This window comes from Vigna umbellata, chromosome 8, assembly GCF_029865625.1.
Source record: "Vigna umbellata cultivar VRB3 chromosome 8, Vumbellata_1.0, whole genome shotgun sequence".
NCBI classification, from domain to species: domain Eukaryota; kingdom Viridiplantae; phylum Streptophyta; class Magnoliopsida; order Fabales; family Fabaceae; genus Vigna; species Vigna umbellata.
In genome coordinates, this window is record NC_142172.1 from 48,588,531 (window position 1) to 48,610,651 (window position 22,121).

The 22,121-nt window shown below is 35.5% G+C and overlaps 5 protein-coding genes across 7 annotated transcripts; 2 read left to right on the top strand and 3 right to left on the bottom strand.

The window, feature by feature from the left end:
- Positions 1-52: 52 nt before the first annotated feature.
- Positions 53-2,112, top strand: LOC124847140 (inositol transporter 1-like). Its single transcript, XM_047324554.2, has 5 exons — positions 53-194; positions 304-374; positions 477-812; positions 897-1,004; positions 1,157-2,112. Exons 1-5 carry the CDS (start codon positions 53-55, stop codon positions 1,994-1,996), a joined length of 1,497 nt encoding a protein of 498 aa, XP_047180510.2. The 3' UTR covers positions 1,997-2,112.
- A 397-nt stretch (positions 2,113-2,509) lies between these two features.
- On the bottom strand, positions 2,510-5,234 carry LOC124847141 (G-type lectin S-receptor-like serine/threonine-protein kinase LECRK3). The gene has a single exon (XM_047324555.2). The coding sequence runs from the start codon at positions 5,140-5,142 to the stop codon at positions 2,656-2,658; it is 2,487 nt and encodes an 828-aa protein (XP_047180511.1). The 5' UTR covers positions 5,143-5,234; the 3' UTR covers positions 2,510-2,655.
- A 1,677-nt stretch (positions 5,235-6,911) lies between these two features.
- On the bottom strand, positions 6,912-10,090 carry LOC124847130 (RGG repeats nuclear RNA binding protein A-like). The gene is made up of 7 exons (XM_047324537.2): positions 9,713-10,090; positions 8,897-9,206; positions 8,747-8,812; positions 8,498-8,627; positions 7,802-7,957; positions 7,637-7,693; positions 6,912-7,297 (listed from the first exon to the last, which is right to left on the bottom strand). The coding sequence occupies exons 1-7, from the start codon at positions 9,879-9,881 to the stop codon at positions 7,118-7,120; spliced, it is 1,068 nt and encodes a 355-aa protein (XP_047180493.1). The 5' UTR covers positions 9,882-10,090; the 3' UTR covers positions 6,912-7,117.
- A 2,247-nt stretch (positions 10,091-12,337) lies between these two features.
- LOC124847128 (selenoprotein O) lies at positions 12,338-16,654 on the bottom strand. Its single transcript, XM_047324531.2, has 8 exons — positions 16,223-16,654; positions 16,042-16,151; positions 15,670-15,726; positions 15,281-15,580; positions 14,610-14,857; positions 13,650-13,956; positions 13,276-13,549; positions 12,338-12,830 (listed from the first exon to the last, which is right to left on the bottom strand). Exons 1-8 carry the CDS (start codon positions 16,517-16,519, stop codon positions 12,576-12,578), a joined length of 1,848 nt encoding a protein of 615 aa, XP_047180487.1. The 5' UTR covers positions 16,520-16,654; the 3' UTR covers positions 12,338-12,575.
- Positions 16,655-17,732: 1,078 nt separating this feature from the next.
- Positions 17,733-22,108, top strand: EML3 (Emsy N Terminus (ENT)/ plant Tudor-like domains-containing protein). 3 transcript variants are annotated; one of them, XM_047324542.2, is made up of 10 exons: positions 17,733-17,932; positions 18,763-18,980; positions 19,072-19,181; positions 19,289-19,526; positions 19,654-19,842; positions 19,914-19,982; positions 20,870-21,118; positions 21,230-21,298; positions 21,386-21,449; positions 21,803-22,108. In XM_047324542.2, the coding sequence occupies exons 1-10, from the start codon at positions 17,905-17,907 to the stop codon at positions 21,928-21,930; spliced, it is 1,362 nt and encodes a 453-aa protein (XP_047180498.1). In that variant the 5' UTR covers positions 17,733-17,904; the 3' UTR covers positions 21,931-22,108. The 3 variants fall into 3 exon arrangements, with proteins under 3 accessions (XP_047180498.1, XP_047180500.1, XP_047180496.1); XM_047324544.2 differs by lacking the exon at positions 17,733-17,932 and adding an exon at positions 17,939-18,118 and having other exon boundaries at positions 21,799-22,108; XM_047324540.2 differs by lacking the exon at positions 17,733-17,932 and adding an exon at positions 17,939-18,118.
- Positions 22,109-22,121: the final 13 nt, after the last annotated feature.

Here is a 22,121-nt window from a genome sequence, read left to right on the forward strand (position 1 = left end):
TCATCAATTGAAACTGACGAATAATAACACAAAAATAAAAATGGCGGCAGAAATGGGCATGTCCATGCAAGCAGGAAGCTCCAGTTACTTGGAGATGCATCCTGAACGCAAAATCGCTCTTTTCCAGAATCCTTACATCCTTGGAATCACTTTCGCCGCAGGCCTAGGTGGTCTTCTGTTCGGCTACGACACTGGTGCGTATTATTATTATACATAAAAACTATATATATACGTACACTAGTATTACCATAGCAACATTTTCATACGTTGGTACATGTTTGCATGCATGCATGCAATATGCAGGCGTGGTGTCAGGTGCTCTTCTGTACATAAAAGAGGATTTCGAGGTGGTTAGGAATAGTAGCTTTCTTCAGGTATCATGTTAAATACTATTAAATACTAATCAACATGTTAATACAGTAGATAGTTAAGTTTGGGAAAAGAAGCATATAAAAAATGATGATTTTGTGATGCAGGAAGTGATAGTTGGGATGGCGTTGATTGGTGCAATATTCGGTGCTGCGATTGGTGGTGTGATCAATGATAATTTGGGACGTAAGAGTGCAACTATCATTGCAGACATATGCTTTGGCGCAGGGTCAGTAGTAATGGCGACCGCACCAAATCCTTACGTGATCATAGCAGGTCGATTTCTGGTGGGTCTGGGTGTCGGTGCTGCCTCTGTCACTGCTCCTGTCTATATTGCAGAAGTATCACCATCTGAAATAAGAGGAGGATTAGTGAGCGCAAATACTCTTATGGTTACTGCTGGACAATTTCTCTCCTATGTCATCAATTTTGGCCTCACCAGAGTACTTCATTCTACCTCAGTGCTTGCCCAATTACAAATGTTTATGATTAAACTGTCTGTGAATTTCTTATTTTAAATTATCCAGGTTCCTGGAACATGGCGTTGGATGCTTGGAGTTGCAAGTTTGCCAGCAGTTCTTCAGTTTGTCCTCATGGCCTTTCTCCCAGAGTCCCCCAGATGGCTTTACATGAAGGTAAAAATATTCCCACAAATAAATCACTTAGAAATCACAGACTTTGTGATTTTCTTTTCTTACCTGCAAAATCATATCTGTAATTCTTCAATCCATTTCATATCTAAATCCTTGCTTCGATTGATGAACAAATTTGAATTTGATTATTACAGAACAGGAAAGAGGAAGCAGTTGGTGTGCTCTCTAAGATTTACTCATCACCCCGGTTGGAGGACGAGATTGCAATTCTGGAAGAACTCCTGGAACAGGAACGCAAGAGTGAGGCGAAAGTGAAGTACAGTGATGTTTTCAGGAAGAAAGAGATTAGATCTGCATTCATTTGTGGGGGTGGACTTCAGGCTATTCAGCAGCTTAGTGGTATCAGCATCATAATGTACTACAGCCCCATAATCATTCAGATGGCTGGCTTCAGATCAAACGAATCCGCTTTGTTCCTCTCCCTCATTGTTTCTGGCATGAACGCAGCAGCCACAATTCTAGGCATCTACCTCATTGACATTGTTGGGCGCAAAGTGCTCGCTCTTTCTAGTTTGTCTGGTATGACTGTGTCTTTGGTCGTTCTCTCCACAACTTGCTACCTCATGGGACATGGCAACGCAAGTCAAACACTTGGATGGATTGCTATCTTGGGTTTGGTTTTGTATATTCTTTTCTATGCCCCAGGAATGGGTCCTATGCCATGGATTGTGAACTCAGAGATTTATCCTCAGGAGTATAGGGGTTTGTGTGGTGGCATGTCGGCAACCGTCAACTGGATTTGCAGTGTGATAATGTCCACCAGCTTCCTTTCCGTGGTTGATGCCATAGGGCTTGGTCAGAGTTTCATGATTCTTTTGGGAGTATCAGCCATTTCAATTGTTTTTGTGATCTTTTTGATGCCTGAGACCAAAGGGTTGACGTTTGAAGAAGTGGCAAACGTTTGGAACGAGAGAGCCCATGGAAAGGACAAAAACGTGCAAAGCCTTGCTGAGAAAGCAGCTTTGAGTTCCTAGTTATTGTACCAATCTGAGCAATCAAGCTCATCCTCTCTGTTGAGTTATCCATGTTTTGTGTCCTTGAAATTTTAATTCAAAGTCTTGGAAAGATATTTTTATTTGGGTTACTAATGTCGAATCGTTTTGCTCATTTATTGTGAGATCTCTCTGTTATATACATTCTCTTTCTGACATTGCTCAAAGATCATACTTCACATATGATCATATTCGTTTCAGTTCCAGATGTTTAAGCAGCTGTGTTATATTCAACAGTTATAAATTAATCAACGGTAACCTTAAAAAAACAGTTTCCTTTCAATTAACATTTCTAACAAAGAAAACATAAAAACGTTAATGTCTTTAAAACACACTTCTACAAGATAAGGGCCCTTTTTTTTTTCTGGGTAAGTTGGATTGAAAGGTATATTATAAAGATACAGCAGTCATTTTTGTGATTCTACCTAATAATGTCTGCAGTTTTTTCAAAAGTTAAACAAACATGTACTACTGTATGGCAAAGCTGAGCCAATGTGTTATATTACCACTATTTAATTACTTTTGTAACACTTCTTATCCTTGAGAAGCTACTCAGCTGCATATACAAGGGGAATTAAAATGAACAGCAAACATATAGTCAGAAAATCACGAAAAAGCAAGAGATAAAATGAAACTGTTTTTCAGCCGCAGCTAACAGTAACAGAGGCATAAGGGCAGGGACTTGGTGGAATTGTGACTGGAGCTATTCCTTCCAGCATCAGCATCACCTTCTTCATTGTTGGCCTGAGAGAGGGATCCTCTTGAAGGCACCAAATAGCTACCATCACAAACCTTTCCAACTTATCTATGTCATTGATAGCCTCATCGTCGTTTGTAACCAGAATGTCTATTCTTCCATCCCTATAGCAGTCATAAGCCCAGTCAGTTAAAATGCCCTTCTCATCCATCTCCAACTTATCATCTACATTTCTCCTGCAGCAAATGATCTCCAGAAGCAGCACACCAAAACTGTAGACATCAACCTTGGTTGTGATCGGCGCACTCCTGAACCAGTCTGGTGCAACATACCCTTTTGTTCCTCGAATGCCAGTTTCTGTGCGGCTTTGATTAATCATTAGTAGCTTTGACAATCCAAAGTCTGATATTCTTGCGTTGTAATGCTCATCAAGAAGTATATTTTGAGGCTTTATGTCACAATGGATGATCTGGGTGAAGCATTCCTCGTGCAAGTAAACCAGCCCTCTCGATATCCCAAAGGCAATCTGGACTCTTTGGTTCCAGCTAGGTTTGAAATCTTCGAAAAGGAAATTTGCCAAAGTGCCATTGCTCATAAACTCATACACCAGAATCCGGTGTTCTAGCTCATCACAATATCCAATCAGGCGAACCAAGTTTTTGTGATGAGTTTGGCCAATTACATTCACTTCTGTTTTGAATTCCTTATCGCTGTCTTTTAGCAACTTGTCCAGTTTTTTGACAGCAATAGTGGCCAAATCTGTTTTTCCTTTAAAGACAATGCCACAAGATCCCCTTCCCAATTCTTCTCTGAAGTTATCTGTTGCTTGCACAAGCTCTCTAAAGCTGAAACTGCGCAAATTGCTCTCTGCAACAGTATTATTTGTAGAACTTCTCTTCTTGTAGTATAAGGGTAAACCAATACATACTGCAGTGATCACCATGAGATTCAAAAAGACAGAACCCCCTAGAAGGACTGATATCACAGTTACCAAACTGTCTTGATCCTTTTCATTTTCCTTCTCTTTTATGAATGAATCTGAAGGACTATCTGACAAGGCATCATTTTTCCTCAACTTAATGAAAGCAGATGCCTCAACTTTTCCACCCCGTCTTCCATTTGAGAGAGGCAGTTTCTTCTTCCAGCAGCTATCATCTCTAAAAATAGAAACAGCACATAAGCAATCTCGCAAGCAAGAATTCTTGCAGTCCTCTGAGTTGTAAGGTTTATACAACTCAAAATCTGATTTAGGCCAATCAGTATTTGCCATTTCCTTCATGAAGTACATATCTTCCTGCAAGCTTTGTCCACTTCCTCCACAACCGAGTTCCAAATTTGGTCTGCAGCTGCCGTACTCATCCGTTGAATCAAGAAGAGAATAGCCTTCTGGGCATGTGCACTTAGGTCTTTGATCAGCTTCCAGAGTGCAGATACTATTGAATCCACAGACCCCACTACCAGCAGTGATTGATTCCAAATTCATGCAAATGTCTTCTGGCAATGTCTTTATAACTGTCCAGCTTGGATTTGAAGCTCCACTTTTCGGGTAACGGGATATGGTGAAAGTTCCATCAAAATTTATGGTTGCTCTATAGTAATAGGAATCAGTAGAGAGCATATCATTTGGATTGGTAATATAAACCCTCTCATAGCTCCTCTTCAATACATAAAATCCTGAATCATCAAACATCACTCGGAAACCGGAGTTCGTTGTATTGTTGGAATCATAAGTGTTACTGATGTAGTGAGCCTCATAAGTACGGTTGGTAGGCAAATTTATAGGATTAAGCACAGCATTACCATCCGGAAGCAAGCGAAATTGGAACCTTCCTCGTGTGTAGTTGGTCTCTTTCTGACGCGATGAAAGCGGGCCTTTAACCTCCATGATTTGATTTGGCACCAAGGTATCGGTTGGATTGCTGAAACTGTCCCACAAAATCTGTGAATTCTCACCTAGAAGCTGGAAGTTGCCTGTGTCATTCATTAGTCCATGGGAAATCGTACCTGATATGAGCTGCGATGTCCATAGCTCAACACCCTGAGGGTTTTTCAGCACAAGTCCTCTGCTTTTACTGAGCTCTAGTGTCGAACCTTTAGGAGCAGGGTTGTCTCCATTTGCATACCAAATGAAAGAGGTACGAGGTATGTTTTGATATCTTATGGCAACCAAGAAAAGAGAATAACTCTCAGGCTGATGAAATCCAAATGCAAACTCTCCTGATGGAGAGAGCCATTGAGCACCCTCATTACCTGCAATAAGGGTATCACCGATGCTAACATTAGTCTTAGCAGAGGCAGAGACGAGTGAGAGTTGCAACAAAGGAAGAAGGATAACAGTGATCACACAAATAACAACATTGGTAGCACTCATGTTTGCTTGAGGGTGGAACCAAAGCAAAGATGCATTGGAACTGGAATTTGAAGAAACCATGCTATGTTTTTGAAACGCACTTCTGACTATTCAGCAGAACAGTATCATTTGATCAAGTCTTCCAGGTAATTTCTAAAACTGAGAGAGGAAGTGCTATATTAATTCTTGCTTCAATTTGCACGACACGTTAAACTGACTTTGAATTTGAAATATCAGTAAAGTTGAGCTGCTTCTTTGCATGAAAGCGTGTTTATACAGCATTGACTTCTTTAATAATAAGAACTGTTTGAAAAATAATTTTTCTAGTATTTTAATTTATTTGTTTAGTTTAAAGTACTAATATATACTGTTATATTATTAACATGAAGTTGTAAGTATTCATATAACTTTTCTTTATAGTATGCGCACCCAAGACCAATAGTCAAATTTAAAAACCACACAAAATTAGTCTTTTATAAAATTCAAACATGTATGTATGTGTAATAACTTAAAATTCAACAATATATTTGGAAAATATGAAGTGGGGAATTGAAGAGTACGTTAGTGTGGTCCATACTTTGAAAAGCAAATGGGTGTAAATTACGCTTCCAAATTTCATCATGGTTTAGTTATTGATTATTACGATTTGTCCACCTTTCAAAGGTAATAGGAAGTTTGAATTGCTCTCTTAGATGTAAATTGATATGATCGTTGCCGTGACATAGACACCAAATTTACCATCAATCGGAAGTATTTATTAAACATAAAAGGTTCCCTTTGCTTATATAATATAATCTTTTAAATCACATTATATTTTAAATGCATTTTCTAACATTTATTATCACTTAAAAAGTCACGCGGAGTATAACTTCTGAAACTACTCAACACAATTCATGATTGATGACTTTTAATAATAATTATTATAAAGATAAAAATATGCACATGTTTAAGTGTATAATTTAGTTTCTCGTATACATTGTAAAACTTTTGTAAGACTGACCGCTAAAGAAAAAACATTGTAGAATTTTTATATAACACAAAATTCTTATTCATATAACTTATGAAACAGTGATTATACGAGTTAACTCACTACTATGGTAATCAACAGATAAATTGTCTTCTAAAAGATTAACAATTTATCGATTTTACAATGTATCCAATTGGCTACCTATGCCACCCCATTCAATCATTCCCAATCTAACTTTATAATTTAAGCTTTTGCTAGTTTACCATTCTGCAGCTTTTGCTAGTTTAAGCCGTAGACAATGAAGAAATTTTTTCAAAACATCACTTATAAGCAATTTTGTTTTTTTAAAAAAATTAAAAACAGATAAAATAATAGTACAAACTTGGGTAGCTGAATGGCCGGTGACCACCCTACCTCACCTTTCAAATTAGTGCCACAAAAGAGGACATTTTTTTAGTACAAAAGAAGAAAGTAAAAGCATACGAAAGACACATCAGGATACAGAACTTCACATAACGTACACTATCAACATCTAACATTTCTGCCCATCTTTTTCTATTACACCAAAATTATATCACACATTCCTATTTTACTCACTGTTAACTGGAAATTAATGTCCACCAATCCTTTTCCAAAAGAAGACGGGCCTGTCAATGCAAGTGCTGACAACTAAACCATTAATAAACAACAATATCCTTTTAAACGCTTAAAGTGCTGTCCGGTTTTGAACAGAGAACTTAATGAATATTGTTGACATGGGCCTTGCGTTGTTCTTGATACGAAACAAAGATTCAAGAAAAAGAAGCGCGTTCAATCTAAAATACGAGGAAAAGGGGGTCTAGCCTCGTTTTGTCTAAGCCGGAATGCAAAATGACCCTAAAAGTAAAACATAACAGGGGATGCGTTTCGTCTATATAAGGAAATAAGGGGCACAAAGAAACAATCTAAATTTACATTTTAAGACGTTAAATTAAATTAAAAACCTGCCCATACAGGAAATCCAATTACCATAGTTTTTTTTCCTGCTTCAAAGCAGAGAACCAAAATTGAGACAAGGTACATAAAAATGTCAGCACAGTACTGAAATGCTCACTTGACACCCAAAGTAGGGAATTGCCCAGGATCTTCAATTGATGGAGCTGGAACGTTGGCGTTTGGATAGCCACCATAACCACCTCTTGCACCACGTCCTCGACCACGCCCACGTCCACCTGCGCTGTAGAAGCTTTCACCCTCTGGTGGCTTCAGAAACTCGTTGATGCTGACAGACTAGTAGCATGAAATCCAATAAACAGAATGGGATAAAGTCAACAAAATGTATGTAAAAGACAAAAAAAACAGGGTCATGTGCACAACATTCAAAAATAATGAAGAAATATACCACATTTAAGCTGCCAATCTTACAGATCATCACAAGGATGAAATGGAAGCAAAAACAACAAAAAAAATAAAAGAGTTTCCAACCATAATCCATACAATCCAATGAAAAAATAGCACAAGCAGTAAAATAAAATCAATAAGGAGACAAGTACAAGTCGTGACAATTTAAAACAAACAGAAATGACGTAATTCACCAGTAAAGATAAGACAAGAGCAACAAAGTCACACCTTCTTGGCTTTCTCTTCCTTCTCAAGAGTGTCTTTGCGCTTATCCTTATCAGATCCCTTCAAAGAAGAAAAATTCCAAGTGTCAAGGATATCATAAGCTATACAACAAATTAAATATGAAAATTACAAACAAAAATTATGGAATCATAAAGTCATAAACCTCACCAGCTTAATAAAGATGTCATCATTGTCTTTCTTGTTTGACAGCTGCTGCATGGATTCAAAAACTTTGGTATCCACCTTTCTCTCCTCAGTTTTAAGTGCTTGCAAAGCCTTCCTTCTCTCTTCTAGTACTTTTTCATATTCCTCCAGAGTCATTTCCTATCCAAAAGGAAAAATACAATTCAGCGTTAAAACAAACCAGCTTTAATCAAGAAATTCCACATACAATCATAAAAATAAAAGAGTATATTGTTAAAAAATACACATGGATACAATAGCAGATGTAACCCAAAACTGAAAAGGAAAATTATCAATTTTTAATCAAAGAAAATAATCAAAGTGAGACTTTCTTCTGCCGAGGTATAAATAACGAGTGAACTATCACAGGAATTTTGAAAACCCAAGGTTAAGATTTAGATGTGCACAGAAATAACATTAGTACAAAAACAAATAAAGAATAAAGCATCCTAAGCAATGAGTGAGAACCCATAGCTTAAAGTCAAAGCTAAACTTTATTGGATTATCATTCCTACAATTTGTAACTCACTTTACATCGATGGTCACATGCAAAGTGATGATTCCATTTTAGTTCAGTTATATAATTGAAACAAAAGAGTCCACAGAAAAAGTAAAAAAAAAAATGATACAAAAGCAGATGAAGAGAAAATCAAAGCACTTGAAACCAAATTGAACAATCACCTTATCCTCAGGCTCTTTTTGTTCAGCCTCATTAGCAGGATTCTCCTTGTTATCAGCAGCAACATCATTATCACCTGAAGGCTTTTCTTCGCCAAAATTCTTAGCAGTTTCATTTACTTCATCAGTTGCCCTAAGTAAAATTCAAAAGAGGAAAAGGAACAGAACAAGCATCAATAAAAATCCATCAAAATAGTATTAAGCAGAAATCATGCGCAGAGGGTAGTGCAGGGTCCCAAAAGAAGCGCTTACTGGGCAAGTTCATCAGTTGGTAGTCCCCAGTTCCCTCTCCCATAACCTTCCCGTTTGAATTCATTTCTGCAAATAGAACAAGCTATATTAAATACATGAGCGAAAAGTCTATTCAACAAGCCAGAAATATGCTACAAGTATCATGTTTACCCGCGTCCAGTCCCACTGCGACGTTCATAGACTCGTCGTGGTTGCCCATCTTCACCAGCTTCCCCATCACCAAAACCTCCACGTCCCCCACGACCACCACGATAAGGACCACGAGGCCCACCATAGCCAGACCTTTCTGAAGACCTCCCACTCTCTCCATCAAGAGCACCTTGACCAGCATGGGGAGGAAATGAATTATCATCATTGGAGTAGTCTCTGTTGAAACCACTGCCTCCGCGGCCACGACCACGTCCACTTCCACGTCCACCACCACGTCCACCACGTGAAGAGTCACTTCTTGCCTCCCTCACTATTACAAGAAAAGGAAAATTAACACAAAAACATGAATGAACAACAAATCAACAGAGAGCACATAAGATAGCGGACAGTAACACAAACAAAAAAATAGACTTCAGGTGATCATAAATAAACCATGTTCATGGACTTCAACGGTTACCATTGAAAAATTGATATTAAGAAATGAGAAAAATATTCTCAATAAAAACTACAATCCTAATTAAGAATCAATCAGAACTAAATCTTCCATCCATTCAAAGAACTTCAAAGCCCCCGGTGTGCAAACAACACCAATAAAGAATTATCCGGCTATGTGAACACCAGCCCTTATCGCCCGCTTTAATTATATCCCAACCCAAATAAAACGAAAATCGACAAATTGCAGAAAGAAAATCAAATCAAAGATGCAGATTGAAGGAGTGCAAGTACAAACATTTCAAACCGAAGGAAAACCGCAAAAGAATGTGTTAGATTGCACATTCCAATGCAAAAGTAAAAGAAGAAGGGAAGAAAACAGACCAGCCTGAGCAGGAGGGGTTGGCTTGGAAGGAAGCTGAGCAGGTTTGTTGGGCTGCGTCTGAGGTTTCTTAGGAGCAGCAGTGACAACCTTGAGCTGCTCAGCCACAATTTGCTGAGATGGGTCCTCTGCGTCATCACCCAACAAATCAAAAGGGTTCATGCTTGCCATTTTGGTCACCGATCCCTCTTTAATCCAGAACCCTAATTATGTGTTACGCCAATTCAATCAGAATCTCAATCTAAACCCTATCTCATTTCATCAACAACAACTCTTCCATCTTAATTTCTCAGTGAAGTCTAGTAAGAAATAAAACAGATCACAACAGAGAAAAAAGATAAGTAAAACCCTAGCCGCCCTGTGGTAACAAGAGAAGAGCCTCATCCCAAACCCAAATACCCAATTTATTAAGCACTGAAACGCAACGTTAAGTCCTTCATGGGCTTCTCAAAAAAAAAAAATGTTGGTCCTGGAACATTAATGTGTCCAAAAATAACTAAGATTCTATTTAAATATTTCATTTAAAAATCTTTACTATTCTAAATGTGATATTCCTTTTCCTTTTTTTAGTTTAAATATTTAAATTCATTATCTTTTTCTTATTTATTTGGTCATTTAGAGATTATTAAAGACTGCTAACCATTGTAAAATTAGTTAATGTTTCCTCCAAAAGCAATTAAATAATATGATTTGATTTGATTATGATCCTTTGAAATTTATGATTCCACCCTTCTTCATTTTGTTCATTTGCTCATTATAAAGCTTACAGATATAAATAATATTACCAACCACCAAATTCCAATGAATCTTATTATGTTATGTAATTGTTCTAAATTGCTCTGGAAAAATACTTTTTTTCTTCGTGTGATTTTGTCTCACTCCAGTAGAATTACTTTTTATACAAAAAAAAAATACTTGTATTTAATATACAAAATTATAGTGAATTATATTAATCTCAAGTTTTTTTAAGAAATTTAAATTAAAAAAGTTAAAGTCTTTCTGTACACAAATTAATTTTGTTAAGTATGGATGGGGTGGACATAGACTGCTTAACCAGAGTCAATATGAATATATTTTTATAGTTCTTTATCATTAGAGTATTTTCAGAGGTGAAATATTAAAAAAAACGAAAATAAAAGAAGAAAATTAATGACTACAATTTTAATTTTAATAGATTAAATATACTTTAAAACATTATTTGGTGCATACATTTTATTTTTCATAAAATTAAGAGAAGATAAAATAAATATTTAAAATAATTACAGCGTATTTGAAGGAAAAAAATACCTGAAATTAAAAACAAAGTTTTTCAAAAACATTGCAAGATTATTATAATATAAAAAAATTACTAAAAAAATTATATAAAAATTTACATTATTATTTATGTTTATTTTGTTGACATATTTCAAAAATTTTTTTTTTTATTATTTAACATGTTAATTTTATTTTTTATTTATATTTATTTTGTAACTACATGTTTTATCCTTTTATCTATTTATTTTAATTTTAGATTGATTTATTCTAAAAATAAAAAATATACTTCTATATTATTATTTTTATTCTTAATTTTATCATTTATAATTTCTATTTAATTGGTTATGTTTAAGTAGAGCTGTCAAAACGAGTAATCGACTCAATCGGACTCGGCCCAGGCATTGGTTATTTAGTGAGCCAACCCAACTTGGTTCACTTATTAGCGAGCTGACAAAATTTGAAACCGACCTGACTCACCGCGGGTTAATGGGTTAAATGGGTTGACTCACTGACTCACTCAATTATAAGTTTTTCTTAAAATAAAAAATTATAATTTTGTTAATTTAAATCTAAATAAATTATCACTTGTCCATTTAAAATATTAAAGTTTTGATTAGATAAATTTATAATATTTTTCTCTCTTAAAACATCTTTTTTTATCCTCATCTACAATATAATAAAAAATGCTAATTAATAATGTTGAAACAAAAAATAACAAATAATTTAATTAAATTAGATGAGTTGGTGAGTCTAACACAACTCACCACGGGTTCAACCAAAAATGAGTCGGGTTTTAAGTGAACAAAAAATGAGTCGGGTTTTAAGTGAACCAAAAATGAGTCGAGTTTTATTGACAATTATTCACAATAATAAATGTTTACTTATTTGACATTATTAATTTATTTTAATATATTTATTTGTTATGCTACATGATTCTAAAGAGTTAATTTATTCTTTAATTTATTTGTTTTTTATTTTACTCATTTATTTATTTTAGGAAAATATATTTAATTTTACTTTTATTTCTTAAAATAATACTATTTCATATATATATATATATATATATATATATATATATATATATATACTCTTTTACCCATTTATTTAATGTATTATAAATTACTTATACTTTTTTTTTTAGATAAATTATCGTTTTAATTCTTAAATAATATCAATCATATTTAATAGTTTAATAATATCTAACATGATCTTATTTAAATATATATTTCTAAAAATCATTTAAAAATTAATTGATTTTCAAAATAAATAAAATATTATTTCTTTTAATGTGTATACTTCAACATATTTTAACGATCACTAAATATTTTTCTCTAAAGAGTATAATTTGTTTTTATTAAATTGGAGACGGTTACTATCGTAATTGGAATTGTACATGTTATACAATACTCGGGGCAGTGTTTTGGGAACAATATGAGAAGAAGAAAAAAACAACGGTAAGAAAAATAGAAAATAAGGAAAAACATGTAAAAGACTAAATCTATAATACAAACACACTATTTTTTTTTCCTCTTATTTCCTAGAGTTTATGTTTTCATTTTTGTAATTTTTTTTAGTTTTGATTTTGACCTATATCTGGTATCCGGAATATTATCAAGAAGAACAAGAAAGCATGCATACTCCCGGTCGATATGCCCAAGCTGGGGGCAAGCGAGCATATTTTTCCATTCCTGGTTGCTCATCAAAAGGACGCTCCACTAATTTCAGCAATCTATTGACTTCTCCAAAATCACCCGTTTCTGCAGCATCAATAGCAGTCTGACAGAGATAGTTCCTTAGTATATATTTAGGATTCACCCCATCCATCGATGTCTTCCTTTCATCATCCGAAATGCCACTGGTAGACAGCTGCGATACCACAAGTAATCATGTTAGGTGACAAAACCACAACATATCTTGCAAAAGCCCAATAATATGCAAGTCAACTATTAACTCAGTCGTTGCTCGTTCTTCTGAAATCTGAATGGAAAAGGTTGCAAAATAGGTAGCTAATAAAGATAAATGGACCATGAATTTCACCTCTATCGATCCAAGATTCTGTCACTTGAAACTTTTAAATGTGCTAGACAGGGTAAGTAATGTAAAAGTCAATTTATGTGATGCAAGTGGAACAAACTAGATCTTTTGGGCATGAGAAAAGAAATCAAAGAACAAACGGGGATGGTTCTGCAAATGCAAACCCAGAGATAAAGAGAAGAAAAGACACAATCAACGCTCAAAATCAGTCAACATACCTTTTTTCTTTTACTACAGGTGGATCTTAACCAAAAGAAAAGATATGAAATAACCGTACCTCGTGTATATATGTTTTCAACCAACTGGTCCATGCTTCCTTACGCTCTTTACCAATATCTAACAGTACTGACTTTAGTGGGACTAACAGCTCTTCATCTGGAATGTTTGTGTCTGCTTTAATATTTGAAAGTGTTCGGAAGAAGTTTGTGTAATCGACTTTGTCAACAGCCATATTGGTAAGAAGTTTATTAATCAGCTGCTTATTATACTTGGGAAGGCCAAGCTTTTTTGTCATTATAACCTGATAATCATCCATAAATCTTGTTCCATATCTGAAACAAAACAGCAATCAGGTGAAATATTCGAAGGTAATTTCAATCCTATTTTCTCCTCTGAAGTTAAAAAAAAGGATAGCATAAGTGTTACTACTACCTTTCCATAGCATAGTTAGCCTCTTTTTCATCTATTAAATGAGCAGCTTGTAGTGTTGTTGTGAACTGTGCAATATTCCACAAACCAATGTCAGGCTGGTTTGCAAAACAGTATCTTCGACCTGGAAGATCTGTAGTATTTGGGGTAAATTTAGGATCAAAAGCATCCAAAAATCCAAATGGGCCATAATCTATCGTAAGACCCAAAATACTCATATTATCTGTGTTCAGCACACCATGAGTGAAACCAACCCCCTGCCATCTAGCAATCAAGGAAGCAGTACGCTCAGCAACCTCCACCACCCATGCTGACCAAAAAACACCATTAAATAGAAGGGATACATAGTCAGCATTCAAGTTTCATATGAAAATATGATGAAGACAGCAGTATAATCCAGAAGAGATGAGCTTAACTTGATTCAAAAAATTCACTAGTGTGGATGTTGGGTTAAACTGTAACATCTCGTTGCCTTAAAATATGGAATTATTACGTTTAGTACGTTGGCAGGCAGAGTTAACTTATTTAACTAGCATCATGTTTCAACTCGTATGGTTATTTTAGTAATATATTAGGTTCTGAAACTCAGGAACTAATCTATGAAAGGGATTCGGCCCATGTTAGGTAACGTCTTTCTTTTTTGGGATTTTTTTAAAGCTCCCAAGAAACTGACAACAGAAAAAAAAGAAGGAATTATTTCACCATAATAAGGTCATTTAAACAAAGTCTTCTGATTTTTTCCATAATTTTGTCAATTTTCTGTTTACATTGCAGAAGCCAGTATACATAACCTAGCTTATGCTCACAATTACCTGGTGCATGCAATTTAAGCAAACTACAAAATAACCACTCAAAAGTGTTTATTCAGATCAAACTTCAAACTGAATAACCATGCTTCCTTCATTATAAATCTCAAGGTAAAAAAAAAGTCACCATTAATTTTACCAAAAAAATAAATAATACCTGCATACTTGTTTGAAGTAAGGTCTACAACAGAATGATCTTCATCACCAGTGGAGAAAGATAAGCCTTCACTCTTACTCATGTTTTCAATATGAGGAAAGTGGTGCTTGATAGTATAGTCTGCCAAAACACGGACAAGGCCAAGGTCCTCCTCACCTCTGGAGGCATGTATTTGGTATGACCCAAAACGTAGGAAAGATTGGGCGACCCTGCAAACAATTGCACCAGGTTCTTCCTTTGGATTGCCACTGCATGTTCAATATCAACAATTTATTCATGTAATTAATTTAAAATGTGCAAGATACAAATCCGTAAACCAAAGTAAAATTCCAGTTATTCATCACATAAAACTAAAATTCATCTTGAACTCCCACAAACTCCCCTCCCCCCGCTCTCAGCAACCACTACGCATAGCATATGACACTAAAATGTCAAGAAGTACCAAAAATGCTAACATACACAATATTTTCATTATATTTAAGTTGTATAGGAGAAAAAAGGATTAACTCTACCCTTAATTATTTGAACCTTGGAATTTCAAAAATTAGAACTTGCCAAGTTGGTCATCATCTAATTAAACAGAGGCTGGAATTCTAAATTATCAGAACAAGTTCGGGACATTTTAACAATAGTATACCGTAAAGGCATTAGTGAAAGTTCAGCAAGCATACTCGTAGAACATGTCTCGAGTGACCAGCTTTCCAGTGGTCACAAGACAGAGTGCACGAGTTGTTGGTATCCCAAGGTGGTGCATTGCTTCACTGCAAAGGAACTCCCTGACGCTGCTGCGCAGCACCGCAAGTCCATCAGCAAAGCGACTGTAAGGAGTCTTCCCAGCTCCTTTGAGTTGCAGTTCCCACCTTTCAGACTTTGAATTCAGTATCTCCCCTAACGTAATTGCCCGACCATCGCCCAACTGCCCAGCCCACATACCAAATTGATGCCCTCCATAGCACTGAGCGTAAGGCAACCTGTACAGAAGAGGGATCAATCACAATCACGCGCATTTGTAGCATTATCGACAGTCTCAAAAACCCACAGACATAGTTACAGCACTCACGCTCCAACTAAAGGCGATGCTCCAGAGAAGAAAAGGGGGAAATCTGGCCTCTCAAATCTGAAACTCAAATAACAAGAATGGTTAATCGGTACACAAGTAAAGCACGTGACTTTTGCGTACAAAAGAGACTGAAAAAAAAAAACGAGGAAGTCCAATCGGAGTGAAAAAAGTTTTTGTCAAAATACAATCCTCATAAGTAAAGTAACAACCGAAATTAAAAGTGTTTATGATGTTCAGCCTCTGTGTTATGAGCAAAGATTTTGTCCTATATAGTGCAGGTATGTTTGCGATGGAATGGAAAATTTGAAGATCAACATAGCTAAGAAACATAAACACAGAAGGAATGAATGAGCAAGCAAGTAACCGACTCACTCTTTATAGTCCAAATCGAGTAGGTCAGCAACTGGTTGGGAGAAGGCAACAAGTTGAGGGTCTTCGACCGGAGCAGAGGGCGAGACTTTAGTGTAGCAAGCATGCAGGACCTGAAAGGAGAAACATAGAAATCAGGAATTGGAAATGCGGAAATGGAAAGGGAGGAGAAGGATGAAGAGACCTCTCGGGGAAAGGAATCGGAGCGGGGATCGGCGGGTAATTCTCTGACGAAGGAATGGTCCCATTTGAGATCTTGAAGGCTCAATCTATGGAGATTGTGATTGCTGAGGCGTTGGGTGACGGAGTCGATAGAAGACTGGTCGTCCATGGAGCGGCATGCAAGCGGAGGGCAGAAATGGAAAATCCTCTTGGTGGCGGTGGCGGTGGCGGTGGCGGTGGGGCGGTGGCGGAGAGAGAGCGGAAACAGAGATTTGGGAGAGAAGAGGTGGGTGTGGGTGAGTAACAGCGCTCTTCCCATATGCGTGTTGATGATATGAATATGATATGGTTTCGGGTCAACCGTTCTCGCGCATTCGGTCCGGTAGGGTGTGATGGGATGGGATGCGATGCCGTGCCCAAAATCCCTAACCCTTTTTTCAATTCAAATTAACATTTTTCCTCTTTTTTTCTTCTCCATCACACACCACACGTATACTATACGTATACCAATTCAACCTTACAAATACATCACAAAATTATTTTTAAAAATATTTAGACAACCTTAATAAAATTATTTTCTTTATATATAACCATTTTTTTCTTTTTTGGAGGTTAACCTTCTTTTATATATTATCATATACATAAAATAATAAGCAAGGTTATCATTCGTGAATAGCATGAGTCCACGTACCAATAAAATAAAATGAAAGAGTGAAAATAAAAAATAGTTAAATAAAAACATAGTATGAGTTAATACTTTCGTTATAATTATTTATAAGTTTAACTAAGCTTTTGGGTTTTCATGTTGGCAATAATAACTTCGAATTTAAATATACCGATTGTATTATTTAATTATCATAAACATGTAATTTTAGCTATTTATATTTTAATTATAATAAGTGTTAATATTTTAATTACATTATTGATGAATGTCCTAATACAGAGAAGCATTGAAATCTCTCTATAAATCCAATTGATGCAACCATAACTGTGCATGATTCAAATTAAGCTCGTTTATTTAACGGATTAAATTTTAACTCAACTTCAATTATTTGGTAAACAGGTTAATCGTCGAATTGAATCTCAAACTCGGGTAAAGTTAATTTAATTCATCCATATTTATGTAATTATCGTACATTTTTAAAAGTTATAATTGTTTCATCAGAATAGTTATGGTTGTTATTTGCTATTGAATTTTGTTATCATCTCCAAATATCAGTAACATTTTGTGATTATACATATTAAATTTGTAACAATTGTTGTCAATGTTACAATGTTCCAGATATTATATCATAATAATTCTTTTGAATTACTTGAGACAATTACCATTAATATCAATTAATTATAATTATAATTACTACCACAATTCTCATTATAACATTATTAATACCATTGTCGTATAATTATTGTTAACTTCAAAATAATTATGTAATCTTTCTGTTAATTATTTAAAATCTATCCTATTAATAGTAATTTTTAAATGAAAGGTATAATTTTCTATACTAACAAATTAATTAGGGGAAGAAAATCGATGAAGCAAAAATACTTCTTTTGTTCCTGAATTCAAAATTATTTTTGAGTGGAGTACGAATTGGACCGTTTTGTTCCCAATTATTGTTTTTCGATTGTTAACAGCATTGAGGAACGCGTGCTTGACGGAAGGTTAATTGATAGGTTATATAAATCTGTCGCTTGGGGCGCGGTATGGAATTTGATCTCTCCGATAGCAGTGGTGGGTTAATTCAAAAGTTTGTTTTTTTTCTCTAGGGTTTTATTTTTAGGTAGAGTGTGTTGTGTTGTGTCTTTTCTAGGTGGCCACCAAACCCTATCCTACCTTTATTTCCTGTGTTTTTGTTTACCCTGTGTTGTGTTTCTATAATGACATTGGACTGGATTGAGCAATGTTACTTTTTGGAAGGTAAAACTTTGTTATCTGAAACTGCAACTTTTGAATTTCATCTGATATGTTTGACTCAATATTCAGAATAACTGCAGCTGCTTTGCTATATGGGAGAAGAAGTTGTAGGATAGACAGTGGCTAGAATGAGTTTGGACCTTTGTTTGACAATTAGAATTTTGGTCTATTTATTTTGAATGGCTAAGTTGACATGTAGGAATTATTGTTGTTACTGACAACAATATATGCATGTGTTCAGTAGCAGTAGGACACCTGAATAGCTTTATTTTCTCCCCCCTTTATACTAATCTCAAGTTCCATCTCATGCAATGCAATGATTATGATCTCCACTCTTCATTTAAAAGACCATTTTGTGTCATTTATGTTAAATCCTTCAAGCCAACACATTTATAGTGATTTTCGTATTATCCAAATGTTGGAGAAAGTTGTTCCAACTGAGAAGGAGACAGGACAATAATTTTTTTTACAAACACGTACCAGTACAATATAGTGCACAATGTTGAATGCGGACATGGTGATAATGATGTGCTTTACCATTATAAATTTTCTCAGATATCGGAACGATACGAGTGAACATTTCAATTGTGTGATGACTGATGACATGACTGAACATTTTGCTTATTAATTTTCATAATATGAAACAGGAACAGATGATGATCTTCCTCCTTCCCATCAACGGAAAAATAGATTTCAATATCCAGATCATGCTACTGTAACTGGAAATGGAAGATCAGCAATCATAGGCTCAGGTTCATTTCCTAGGATACACAATGACTTGGAAACACAAATCCATAACCTTGAACAAGAAGCATACGCCTCTGTCCTGCGGGCTTTTAAAGCTCAATCCGACGCTGTCACTTGGGTAATTTTGTCTCGATTCATTGGTTTGTCATTCTATAAAGTATGTTGGATAGTATTGACGATGATTTTTTTGTTGTTCCTGTGTACTTCAGGAAAAAGAAAGTTTAATTACAGAGCTTAGAAAGGAGCTGAGAGTATCAGATGAAGAACACAGAGAACTTCTATCAAGAGTCAATTCTGATGACATGATTCACAGGATAAGGTCATATTATATTTTGTCATATTCTACTGAGAAGTTTCTGTATACCATCGAGCAAACCGTGGTTTGCTGTGCATTTCAATGTGGGGTGTAACCAGTTGTGCTGTTAGGGAGTGGAGAAAGGGAAATGGCCTCCAATCTGGAACTGTATATACTGCTGAACAAGTTCACAACCGCAATACCAGCCCTACCGTTTCGGCATCTCGTAAGAAACAGAAGGCATCTCAATCTATGGCGTCATTACCCTTGGGTGCACCATCTCCCACAGTGCGTCGACCTGTGCAACCATCATCATCCACATTAAAGCATGGAACTCCATCAGGAACGCAGACCAAAAAGCAAAAAACAGTAAGCCTTTTGGTTTTATGATATCAAGAAAATGAGTTACACTTCCTCTATGGTCATTGTTTCCCATTCTCAAAAAAGAAAAAAATAAAAAAACATTGATTCGTGCATTTCACTGAAGTCCATATAGTTCCCTTCATCAGGAATTACAAGCAGAAGCCAGGTCACTAATCAGGGGAAATCTTCTGGTGCTTTTGCAGCTAAAGGACCTGTTGAAGGAGCTTCTTATGATCCTTGTATTGGAAGGAAGGTTTGGACAAGGTGGCCAGAAGACAACCACTTCTATGAAGCTGTTATAACTGATTATAATGCTGCTGAGGTGCGTTTGTAGCATACTATAAAAACTGAGGAGCACAGACTTTTTGATATTTATATTTAAATATTTTGTAGGGACGGCATGCTTTGGTCTATGATATGAATTCAGCAAATGAAACATGGGAGTGGGTCAATCTAAAGGAGGTAAAATTGTTGCAATATAAATATGAATTCATGTTCATTATAATAGCATACCATTCATTTAGACCTAGCTTTCTCTTGCCTTTTTCTTTTCTTTGGAAGCAATATTTTTCTCTTGACAAGTAAACTTATAGTTTTCGCATGTCCTACATTTCCCACGCTGATCATGTGTCTCATAATCTCATTCCTTCGGGGTAGGATGCTATCATGGATCAGCATTGGCATTGATGATTTCCTTTCTAAGTATTTTAATTGATGCAAACAAATGGAACTTCCAGTATATGTGGGGTAATTTTTTAAAAACAAAAATCAGGCCACTCCTCCGCTCCAAAGTTTTGTGTATTGGGATCCTAAGCTTGATGTTGTAACTTATAACATATTGTGATTCATCTTTAGCCTCATGTTCTCGAGACATGCTAACTTGACAATATTGTTACTTCTTTGAATACAGTTCTGTTGAGATTTTTTTTGTAATACAACGAAATCCTTCTATTTTCATGAGGGTCACCACTAGGTCGTGGGGATTGGAATAGATGCATGAAGACTTAGGTTGGTCCCGTTGCCACCAGTGTACACCAAAAAAAATGGAAGTCTTGTATTTTCATTTGTTAAAAAAAATGCTTTTAGTCTGTCACAATTTGGCACAAAGAAATATAAATAAGCTTGGTCTCTTGATTTATTGATTGCATCCATTATTTATTACTTTTTTTGTTAATTTTTTGTGCAAAAAATGTATTAGATTTTCAATTATAGTAAGGGATTTTCCTGTCTCTACTTTTCTATTAATTAATTTTTATCATTTAGTATTAAGAGTGTGTCGTTGTTGCTAAATATCAACTCAATCAATGATGAAATCCTAGTTACTGTCTAGTATTTATTCAATATGGCAGATATCTCCAGAAGACATTCGTTGGGAGGGTGAAGATCCTGAAATATCTCTGTCTCGTAAAGTTGGCCAGCCTGCTCCGCGAAGAGGATTGAAGAAGTCTGCGTCTCATGGTGGAGTTGCTGGTGCTGGAAGAGGTAGGGGAATGACAAAGGTTCAGCCTAAGAAAGATTCGATTTCATCACAAAATGCGAGCAGGAAAAATCCTACAGATAATATTAGGATACTCCATACAGATGCAGTTATCAAGGAGGTATAAGCACATGCAATAGAAATTTCCAAATTTGTTAGTTAGATTTGGTTACTCTGTATGATACAAATATTTGGCTCCTTAATATTAACTATCGGAATGGAACCAAAACAGGTTGAAAAGGTTTTCACTGCCAATCCTCCTGATCCCATTGAAATGGAGAAAGCAAAGAACATGCTAAAAGTGGGTATCATGCAATTTCTTAGTTCCAGCTTTATTTTGTGTATCTTTAATTGCTACAATAATGATAGCTCTCCTTTTGAAATGTAGGAACATGAAGAGGCTCTTGTTAATGCAATTGCCAGGCTCGGAGATGTGTCTGACGAAGAAAGTGGTAATAACTAAGTAACTAGAAATTTGTTCATGTATAATTATTAAAGTTTTCACCACATTCTGTTTTATCCTAATTTTTGGATATTGCTAGTAGACCAGCAAAACGGGTTGGGGAGTGGGGTTTTCTTTATGAACTTTTTTGCCACTACAGTGGTCAAGTTATATGATGAGAAAATACAAGGCTGTGAATAACGCGTGGGTTCTTTTCTTTGTTTTCTTGCTAGCATATAATTTTCTTGATGAAATCCCACATGTATTTTGTATTTCCTTATTGACTAACTTATTCCATTTTAGAATATTGATCACAATTGTCTTTCGTACTTTATGTTCCTTCAACTCTCTTGCTTAAGCCAGATGGAGAACCTCCCTTTTTGAATCAGAAAAAACACTGGAAGAAACAACAGCATAATCCAGGCGGTGTTAGAGTCCTCGATGGGTCAGACGGCGATAAATTACCAAGACGAGCTAGTGTTCCATTTTAGCTATGTTGGCAACACCGCATGGCTATCATAACATGCTATGTGTATTATCGTGACTTTCTTTTCTTATCGTTTATGTTAAGCAGTGCACTACAAATGTTATTTTTCTTTTATAGAAATTGGTGATATGTAGCTGTAACATGTAAATTACAAATCATGAAAGCATGGTTTTTTATGCTTATTCTGTCTATATC

What these genes read in the sequence shown, in the direction of transcription:
- LOC124847141 (XM_047324555.2), bottom strand. Translation starts at nt 5,142, where the DNA reads ATGGTTTCTTCAAATTCCAGTTCCAATGCATCTTTGCTTTGGTTCCAC.
- LOC124847140 (XM_047324554.2), top strand. Translation starts at nt 53, where the DNA reads ATGGGCATGTCCATGCAAGCAGGAAGCTCCAGTTACTTGGAGATGCAT. An exon ending in TCTGTTCGGCTACGACACTG is followed by an intron (nt 195 to 303) that starts GTGCGTATTATT and finishes TGCAATATGCAG; the next exon opens with GCGTGGTGTCAGGTGCTCTT. An exon ending in TCAATTTTGGCCTCACCAGA is followed by an intron (nt 813 to 896) that starts GTACTTCATTCT and finishes TAAATTATCCAG; the next exon opens with GTTCCTGGAACATGGCGTTG.
- LOC124847128 (XM_047324531.2), bottom strand. Translation starts at nt 16,519, where the DNA reads ATGGGAAGAGCGCTGTTACTCACCCACACCCACCTCTTCTCTCCCAAA. An exon ending in ACTCGAGACATGTTCTACGA is followed by an intron (nt 14,858 to 15,280) that starts GTATGCTTGCTG and finishes TTGAACATGCAG; the next exon opens with TGGCAATCCAAAGGAAGAAC. An exon ending in TACTTCAAACAAGTATGCAG is followed by an intron (nt 13,957 to 14,609) that starts GTATTATTTATT and finishes TTTTTTGGTCAG; the next exon opens with CATGGGTGGTGGAGGTTGCT.
- LOC124847130 (XM_047324537.2), bottom strand. Translation starts at nt 9,881, where the DNA reads ATGGCAAGCATGAACCCTTTTGATTTGTTGGGTGATGACGCAGAGGAC. An exon ending in CCAACTGATGAACTTGCCCA is followed by an intron (nt 8,628 to 8,746) that starts GTAAGCGCTTCT and finishes AATTTTACTTAG; the next exon opens with GGCAACTGATGAAGTAAATG. An exon ending in ATGACATCTTTATTAAGCTG is followed by an intron (nt 7,694 to 7,801) that starts GTGAGGTTTATG and finishes TCTTCTTTGAAG; the next exon opens with GGATCTGATAAGGATAAGCG.
- EML3 (XM_047324540.2), top strand. Translation starts at nt 18,079, where the DNA reads ATGACATTGGACTGGATTGAGCAATGTTACTTTTTGGAAG. An exon ending in AGACCAAAAAGCAAAAAACA is followed by an intron (nt 19,527 to 19,653) that starts GTAAGCCTTTTG and finishes AAGTCCATATAG; the next exon opens with TTCCCTTCATCAGGAATTAC. An exon ending in TGTGTCTGACGAAGAAAGTG is followed by an intron (nt 21,450 to 21,802) that starts GTAATAACTAAG and finishes TGCTTAAGCCAG; the next exon opens with ATGGAGAACCTCCCTTTTTG.